Source organism: Sorghum bicolor, chromosome 10 (genome assembly GCF_000003195.3).
Source record: "Sorghum bicolor cultivar BTx623 chromosome 10, Sorghum_bicolor_NCBIv3, whole genome shotgun sequence".
In the NCBI taxonomy this organism is placed as follows: Eukaryota; Viridiplantae; Streptophyta; class Magnoliopsida; order Poales; family Poaceae; genus Sorghum; species Sorghum bicolor.
The window spans coordinates 49,437,193-49,446,433 of record NC_012879.2 but is presented as its reverse complement, the minus strand read 5'-3'; the positions used below and the strand labels follow the sequence as shown (position 1 = coordinate 49,446,433).

Genomic DNA, 9,241 nt, shown 5'->3' with positions numbered 1-9,241 from the left:
CTTCTCATATGATATTGATAACCCGAACATTGATGTAAATGTGGTGTTCCCAGATGTGGATCAGTGCAAGGCTGCAGTTACACATCATGCCATTTTGAATGATCATGCTTTCAAGATTAAGCAAAAGGACCAGACTAGATTTAGAGCCATATGCAAGAGAGCAAATGAGGGTTGCAAGTGGCGGTTTTTTGCATCTACAAGCAAAAAGTACATTGGCTGTAAGGTAATTTCCTTGCTATTTTTCATAGTAAGATGGTTCTTTCCTTGCTGTTTTTTGCAAACAGCAACTAAAATTTGCATGTATTAGTGTGCAACAATTTACTAATAAAATGGATCTTTCCTTGTAGGTTAAGACTAGTGGTCCAAAGCATTCTTGTGGTTCATTCAACAATTGTGGTGAAACCATGGCCAACAATAAATGGGTAGCTGAAAGAGTTGTTGATTTGTTGCGAGAAGACCCTGAAATCAGACCAAAGGAGTTGCAAGGTAGGCTCAAGAAGTACTCGATAGAAATTCCATATTATAGAGTTTTCAGAGGCAAGGAAAGGGCAATGGACATGATATATGGGAAGTGGGATGATAGTTATAACTTGTTGCCAACTTATCAAGCTGAGCTTCTAAGAGTAGTACCCGGCATTGAAGAAGATGACAAGGGTGATTTGTGTTTCAGTAGGTTCTTTGTCGCTCTTAAACCATGCATTGATGGGTTCTTGGAAGGATGTAGGCCCTACATTGCCATGGATGCCACACACTTGACTAGAAGGGAGAGGGGTCAGCTAGCAGCAGCTGTTGCAGTGGATGGTCAGAACAACCTATTTCCAGTGGCTTATGGTGTCATTGAGACCGAGTCTAAGGAAAGCTGGACTTGGTTTGTGAATAATTTAAAGAAGGCTATTGGTAGTCCTACAGGCTTGGTCATTAGTACAGATGCGGGCAAAGGAATTGAGAAGGCTGTAGATGATGTGTACCCAGGAGTGGACCATAGAGAATGCATGAGGCACTTGTGGAAGAACATGAAGAAGAATGGGTACGGTGATGAGCTTTATGGTAAGAATATGTGGGCAGCTGCCAAGAGCTTCACACAAGACAAGTTCAAGTACTTCATGCGAAACATAGAGGAGAAGGATCCTAGTGCACTATCCTGGTTGGATGAAAATCATCCATATGTGTGGAGTAGAAGCCTATTTGGGGAAGAATGCAAGGTAGATTATATCAACAACAACCTCTCTGAAAGCTTCAACAGTTGGGTGTCCCAAACTAAGGATTTTCAAATTGTGGATATGCATGACAAGATAAGACAAATGATCATTGAGAAATTTGTTTTGAGAGCCAAGATTGCTACAAAAATGTCAGGCACAATCATTCCAAGTGTGATCCATGCTCTAAATGCTAAAGCCAAGAGTATCAAGGACCATGAGGTATTGATATGTGGGGCTGGAAATGCTGAAGTAACTGTGAACAGATTCAGGTACGCAGTCAACTTAGGCCAAAAAACATGTACTTGTAGGGCTTGGCAAGTAACTGGAAAGCCATGCACACATGCTTTAGCTTTCATTTCAAAGATTAGTAGAGAGGTACGAATGGATGACTTTGTGCATGAATACTTCTCTATTGATCGGTTCAAAAAGGCATATGCATGTTCTTTCAATCCAATGGCATCCAAAGATAATTGGCCACGTGTTGATTTGGGCTATAAAATCAAGAAGCCAAAACTAAGAAGGAAACCAGGAAGACCAAGAAATTCTAGGATCAAGTCCTTTGATGAGGCCACCACTAGCAAGAAAAGGAAACCATGTTCAGAATGTGGAGAACTAGGACATATAGCCAAGTATTGCCAAGGAGGTCTAACTGCTAGTCAAAATAGGAATCGACCATCTTCTCAAAATGAGTCATCTTCACAAGCATCAATGTGAGTCATGCTGATTTTTGTTCCTTTACTCTGATTATTTAGTCAACTTCATTACTAAACCATTTTCTCCATTCATGTGAAGTGCAAGTGCAAGTGGAAGTGGGAGAGGGAGGGGGAGGGGAAGAGGAAGGGGGAGAGGAAGAGGGAGAGGAAGTGGAAGAGGAAGTGCAGGACCTGGAATTGAAGGAAGAGCTGGAACAAGAAGAAGAGGAAGAGGAGGGAGATTGGCTGCAATGTTAGGAATAGTGTGATGTATGACAATGAATATGTAATATCTCACTATTACCTACTACTTTTGTTAGACTTGTATGTTGGATAATGGTTGGAGTTGTATGCATACTTTTGCTACATTTTCTTTTGATATGATATTATCTTTCTATATTTGCATGCTGTGTGGAAATATATGTAACAAGTTGTCCAATGTTTCTGTCAATTTTTTCTGAAAACAGGGGTAAAATCACAATGTATTCAGAAAAGTAGGGGTATTTTTGCAAGGACAAAGTTGTCCTTGCCAAGCCAATTTAACACTGTTACTGGCTGTTCACGGAGTAGGGGTAAAGTGAATCTTCGTTTTGACAAAGGGTAAAATCGCAATGGTGACAAAAGCGAGAGTAAAATCACAATTAGACTTTGAAACAAGAGTAAGAACGCAATAGCCCCATAATTTTTCATGCTCGCATATAATTTATTTCTTGCATTTGCAGAGTATGACATATACTCACCCTTGCTACGTTGCTCACAAGAACATGAGAGGATTATCCAAAATTATTTTTCAAAGTACTAGGCATATGTGCCTCGACTATCAACCTTCCTACGAAGTTGATGGATGGCACTGCGATGATTCTTTTGTTGAACAAATAAACATTTCTATTATGCTTTTGTTATGGCTTTGAGTCTTTGTAACAAGTTTATTTGATACTATATATTGCATTTCTATGATACCATTAATGAAGTCATTACATGTAATATATAGATTTGCATAGCTGCAGTGTGGGGGAGGCCCGGGCTACAGACAAGGCTGCTCCCACTACCTCTTCGAAAGGGAAAGGTAAAAGGCACCTATTTTGGAGGATGAGGTAAGAAGAAGTCCCAGATTGAAAGCCACCTACAATGATTTTAGACCTGCTATTTGCTCTGATAGAAGATGTTCTTCCTGCTCCCCACCTACCATGTCAACTAAAGTTATTCGAAACCTGGGTACGCAGCTTTGTGGCATCGACTCTGGCAAGCTCGGGGATGGAAGTCTGCAGAAGGGAAAGAGGCTGCATCCCATTGCAAAGAGGAACAAGTCTGAGGATAGCAGAGGTCAGAAAGCTAGCCAGAAGAACTCCAAGGAGCAGAACAACAGGGACAGAAAGAAGGGAAAGAAGGAGGGCTAGGAGCCTGAAGAGGAGAGTTGATGCTGCAGTTGCTCTCTCCTTCTTCTGCTTTGTTTGGCATTTTGGCCTGATAGTCTGTTAGTTGTGCACCCGCTGTGCCTGGGTCACTTTGTTTTGTCCTCCTTTTCTGTCTTTTATGGATCAGAACAGTAATAGATCCTGGAATGTTTTGTCTTGGAATGTTAGAGGGGTTAATGCTGAGTGGAAGTGGGATGCTATCAGAAACAAGATTATGCTTTCCTGCTGTGATGTCTTTTGTCTTTAGGAGACAAAAAAGGAGAATTTTGATGCTGCCTTTCTTAGAAAAATCTGCCCGAGCTCCTTTAATAACTTTGATTTCTTGCCCTCTGCTGGTGCCGCTGGTGGCATTCTTGTGGCCTGGAAAGGGGCTTCTTTTTCTGTTAGGAGAATTTTCTATAATAACTTTTGCATCTCCCTGGAATTTGATTATGTATGTAATAATGATTCCTGGGTGCTCACTTGTGTTTATGGGCCATGTTCACCTGATGGCAAGCTTCTCTTTCTGAATTGGCTCAAGAATATTCAGATGCCTGACTCTGTTAATTGGTTGCTGCTGGGAGATTTCAACCTTTTAAGGTCGCCTGAGGACAGAAATAGACCTTGGGAAACCTAGCGGAGATGGCCCTTTTTAATGAGGCCATTAGTTCTCTTGGCATTAACAAGGTACTTATGCAGGGCAGGAAATATACATGGTCTAATATGTAGTCTCCCCCTTTGATGGAAAAACTGGACTGGGTTTTCACTTCAAACAATTGGGTCATTTCCTTCCCCAATACTACTGCTAAAGCCCTTGACATGGTTCCTTCTGATCACACCCCATGTGTGGTCTCCATTTCTACCTCCATTCCCAGAAGTAGGATCTTCAGATTTGAAAATTTCTGGCTCTGCAGTGGGGAATTTATTGGGATTGTCGAGGAGCACTGGGCTGCCCTCTCTCAATCTCAGGACAGTGCCAAAGCTATTACTGCAAACTTCAAGGTCCTCCGGAAAAAGCTAAAGGAACGGCAGTCCAGTAAGTCTAGCCTCAAGGATCTGATTGCTAACTCTAGGCTCGTGCTACACTTTCTGGAAATTATTGGGGATCACCGAGATCTCAGCATTGAGGAGTGGAACTTCAAAGATATTCTTAAGGCCCACTTATTGGACTTACTTGAGCAGCAGAGGCTCTTTTGGAAGCAAAGAGGTAACATCAAATGGGTTAAATTAGGAGATGCTGGTACTAAGTTTTTCCATGCTAATGCTACCATCAGACACAAAGGAAATCAGATCAAAGAACTCTTTAGAAGTGATGGGTCCCAGGTTAGTGAGCACTCCGAAAAAGAAAAACTGTTATGGGATGATTTTAAAGACAGACTTGGTAGCTCTGAGCCTAAGAACTTTGTGGTTGATCCTGGTTTCTTCGTGCAATGCCATGATGGATTGTCTGCTCTTGAAGTGCCATTTTTGGAAGAGGAAATTGATGCTGTGGTCAGATGCCTGCCAAATGATAAATCTCCAGGCCCGGACGGCTTTAATAACGAGTTTTTAAAAAGGTGTTGGCCAATTATTAAACAGGACTTCTACAAGTTGTGCAGGGATTTCCATGATGGGAGGGTTTGCCTCAGTAGCATTAACTCTTCTTTCATCACACTCATTCCTAAGATGGATAATGCTAGAAGGATTAATGATTTTAGACCTATATCCCTGCTCAACTCTTCTGTCAAGCTCATTACCAAAATCTTGGCTAACAGACTTCAGCAGCTCATTATCCCCCTGGTTCATAGGAACCAGTATGGGTTTATTAAGTCCAGGACCATTCAGGACTGCCTTGCTTGGGCCTTTGAATACCTTCACCTCTGCCATCATTCTAAGAAGGAAATTGTTATCATCAAGCTAGACTTTGAAAAGGCATTTGATAAAATTAAACATCATGCCATGGTTACTATCATGAGAGCTATGGGTTTTGGACATAAATGGTTGAGTTGGATGGAATCTATATTCTCCTCTGGTACCTCTGCTGTACACCTAAATGGAGTTCCTGGGAAAACTTTCACTGCAGAAGGGGGGTCAGACAGGTTGATCCCCTCTCTCCCCTATTGTTTGTAACTGCTGCTGACTTTCTCCAGTCCATGATTAACAAGGCTCTTCAGATGGGGCTTCTCAATTTGCCAATCCCCATAAACTCCTCTAGTGACTTTCCTGTGGTGCAGTATGCTGACGATACTTTGATTATCATGGAGGGTGATGCCAAGCAGATTTTTTTCATGAAGGCTCTAATCAATAGCTTCTCCTTGTCAACTGGGCTGAAAGTGAATTTCAGCAAGTCCATGATGGTCCCAATCAATCTTTCAGAAGCAAAACTGGACTCTCTGGCTGCTACTTTTGGATGCTCTAAGGGTAGCTTGCCCTTCACTTATCTTGGTCTCCCCTTGAGCATTGAAAGGCCCAAAGCCCTTGATTTCCTTCCTCTGATCAGCAAGTGTGTGAAGAGGTTATCAGGCATCTCTAGCTTCCTGAACCTTGCGGGGAGACTCCAAATGGTCAATGCAGTGTTCTCGGCTCTGCCCACCTTCTTCATGTGCACCCTTGAATTGCCTAAGGGTGTCATCAAGCAGATTGATAAGTTCAGAAAACACTGCCTGTGGAGGGGCTCCAACATCAACCCTAATAAAATGCCTAAAGCTGCCTGGAAGCTGGTTTGTTTGCCAAAAGATGAGGGGGGTCTGGGAGTCATTGATCTGGATAAGCAAAATATGGCTCTTCTGTCCAAGAATCTGAATAAATTTTTTAACAAGGCAGACCCCCCCTGGGTGGGTTTGGTCTGGGAGAAACATTACAAAAATGGCAAGTTGCCTAATCATATCAAGAAAGGATCTTTTTGGTGGCGGGATAATTTAAAACTTCTTCAGACTTTCAAGTCCTTCTCAAGGCCCCAAATTAACTCTGGTGACTCTGCTCTGTTCTGGTTCGATTCTTGGCATGGGCTGCCCTTGAACCTCTCCTTCCCTGAGCTTTTCTCTTTTGCTTTGAACAAGCAAATCTCGGTCAAGAAGGTCCTGGATTGTGGAGATGTCACTTCTCTCTTTCAGCTCCCCCTCTCGCAGACTGCCTTTGTTCAGCTTATGAATGTCCAACAGGTTGTGGATAACCTTGTGCTAAGTGATGATAAGGATAAGTGGACCTTTTGTTGGGGCTCTGACTATTTTGCTCCCTCCAAGGTTTATCGGCTCTTGATTGGCCATTCCATTCTGCACCCGGTTTATAAATGGCTCTGGAAAAGTTGTTGTCAGCCAAAGCATAAAGTTTTCTTTTGGCTTCTACTCAAAGATAGACTTAGTACAAGGAACATCCTTAGAAGAAGGAATTTACATCTTGACTCTTACACCTGTGTTTTGTGTAATAGCCTGGCTGAAGAGACTCTTGAGCACCTCTTCCTGGATTGTCCATTCTCGGCGATGTGCTGGAACATTATCAATGTAGTCATCCCCCTGCAGAGCTCATTTCCTGACATCTTCTCTCAGATCAAGGACCAGCTGGCTTCTCCGTTTGCTATGAACGCTATCATCTTGATCTCTTGGGCCATCTGGAATTTGAGAAATGAGTTGATCTTCAGTGGCGTTCAGATCAGTCTGGCAAATGGCAAAAGGATCTTCTTCAGGGAAGAATTATCTCTGCTGCAGCATAGAATAAAGCCAGCTCTTTTGCCTCAGTTTCTTGCATGGATCCAAAGCTTGGAAGGCTCTTAGTTTTCATTTTTTTTTTGTTTCTTTCTTTGTCTCCTGAGGAGATACCTGTTTTGTTTTCCTCCTCTGTTCTACTGCTTCTTTTTCGTTACTTTGCTTTGTACTCTTCTTTGAGTTTTAATAAATTCCTGTAGAGGCTCCGGCCTCTCCAGTTCATTCAAAAAAAAAAGTCATTACATGTGTACGAATTTCATCCTGGCGCAGATATGATGGGCATTCGGCTCTACTTTTATGGTCGGCTGTGATAGTCAGAGCCAATAAACCTAATTTACTCTAGCTTTATTAGCTTTCATTTTATTTTTGGAAGAGAGATAAAAATAACTTCTTACTATAATGTAAGGTCCCTTGTAACTGTTTTGGAAAGACAAGGGATCCAAATGAAGACTTAACATAGAGAAGTGGTGGAACTCCGATATGATTGTGAACTCAAATATGTTTATAAATAGTTAACCATAATACAAAAGTAAGCGGATGGAATGTAGTTTCTAAGACAAAATATATTTAATATAAGTAACACTTGTAAAATGTGTTAACAGAGATAGCCAAAAAAACACTTTCGGAGGAGGGATGTCTACCCGTCGCCTCTATGTAAAAGTTTGTGTTAACACAGGTAACAGAGGCACCGCTACATATTCGTGTCTAAATATCAATTAAAAAAGTGACTACCGAGCTCGCTACTAAGAGCCTGGCCACAGTGCATCTCTTTCCTTCTCGCCATGGACCATGTTGAATACAACTCGCCAGGATTTGTGAGAGGGAGAGAGAGGCCGGGGGACGATAAATGAAGACAGTGCTAGAGGCTCGTATTAGATCATCCTCGATGAGGATTCAATGACCCAGACCCTGTTTAGTTTGCAAAAAGAAAAATTGTTAGGTGTCACATCAGATATATCGGTACATATTTAAAGTATTAAACGTAGACTAATCAAAAAACAAATTACATAGCTCACCTAGAAATTGCAAGATAAATTTATTAATTCTAATTAATCATAGACTAATTAGGCTTAAAACATTTGTCTCGTGATTTACAACTAAACTATGCAATTATTTTTTTGTCTACATTTAATGCTCTATGCATGTGTCTAAAGATTTGATAGGATGGGTAAAAAGTTTTTAGATGGGGAACTAAGGCCATGTTTAGTTACACCCAAAATCTAAAAACTTTTCAAGATTAGACGTCACATTGAATATTACGGCACATGCATGGAGCACTAAATATAGATAAAAAATAACTAATTGCATAGTCTGCTTGTAACTTGCGAGACGAATCTTTTGAGCCTAGTTAGTCTTTGGTTGGACAATATTTGCCAAATACAAACGAAAGTGCTACATTATCCAAATTCAAAAAGTTTTTGGATCTAAACAAGCCCTTAGTTTTCAAGACATCCATATATTTAGAAACAATGTGGAAGAGTTTTATTCCCATAAAACTCTCTCTACTTCTATAAAACTCTTATCAATTCTCTCTTTATTAATACGGTATCACATCAGCATATTAGTATCAACTAGTGTAAAAGGGGATAATTGAATATAGGAAGAATAGGTAAATGAGATAGCAAAGAGTCTAATCTAAAGATAACTAGTAGAGTTAGCTAGCTGGGGAGGACAACGAGTGAGTAAAGGACTCATATGTATCTAACTTTACTTCTACGAACTTAATCTTAACACATAGATGACGTAACTAGACTGGTGCCTTACTACTTGCATGAGACGGATAGCTGAGACAGTAGAATACAGAACCTCTACTAAAGCGACTACATGGCTTATGGACGCCTTGCCTTTTAAGAACTAGCCAGAACGTGGTGGGAAACCTATAAAGTTAGGTAAGACCTATCACTTCTTGCCAGCGCCCACGAATTGTCCATGCAGACCAGCGATAACCAATGGTAAGACAAAGTCTGAGCACCATGCTCACACTTACTCTCACAACTCTAACTAATACGTAGATAGCTAAAGCTCCTATGCAGAGATAGGACGATGATGCACACACAACGAGTTGTTACAAGAAACCAATCTAACTAGGACAACTATATTGCTAACATAAGCGCACAACAAGACTATAATGAATATAGACTTGCACAATACTAAGTAAATACTGAGTAAAGTAAAGAAAGAATAATATATTGATAAAGGAAAGTCTTACAACAAGGGAAAAAGGTACAAGAGCTATAGCAGACTCTCTAGAAGACAACTCTGGAGACCCCGAGCTT

General features: G+C 41.0%; 1 protein-coding gene across 1 annotated transcript; it reads left to right on the top strand.

Annotated features, from left to right (window-relative positions):
- Nucleotides 552–3,288, top strand: LOC110431164. Its single transcript, XM_021449881.1, has 2 exons — nt 552–1,468; nt 3,051–3,288. Exons 1-2 carry the CDS (start codon nt 552–554, stop codon nt 3,286–3,288), a joined length of 1,155 nt encoding a protein of 384 aa, XP_021305556.1.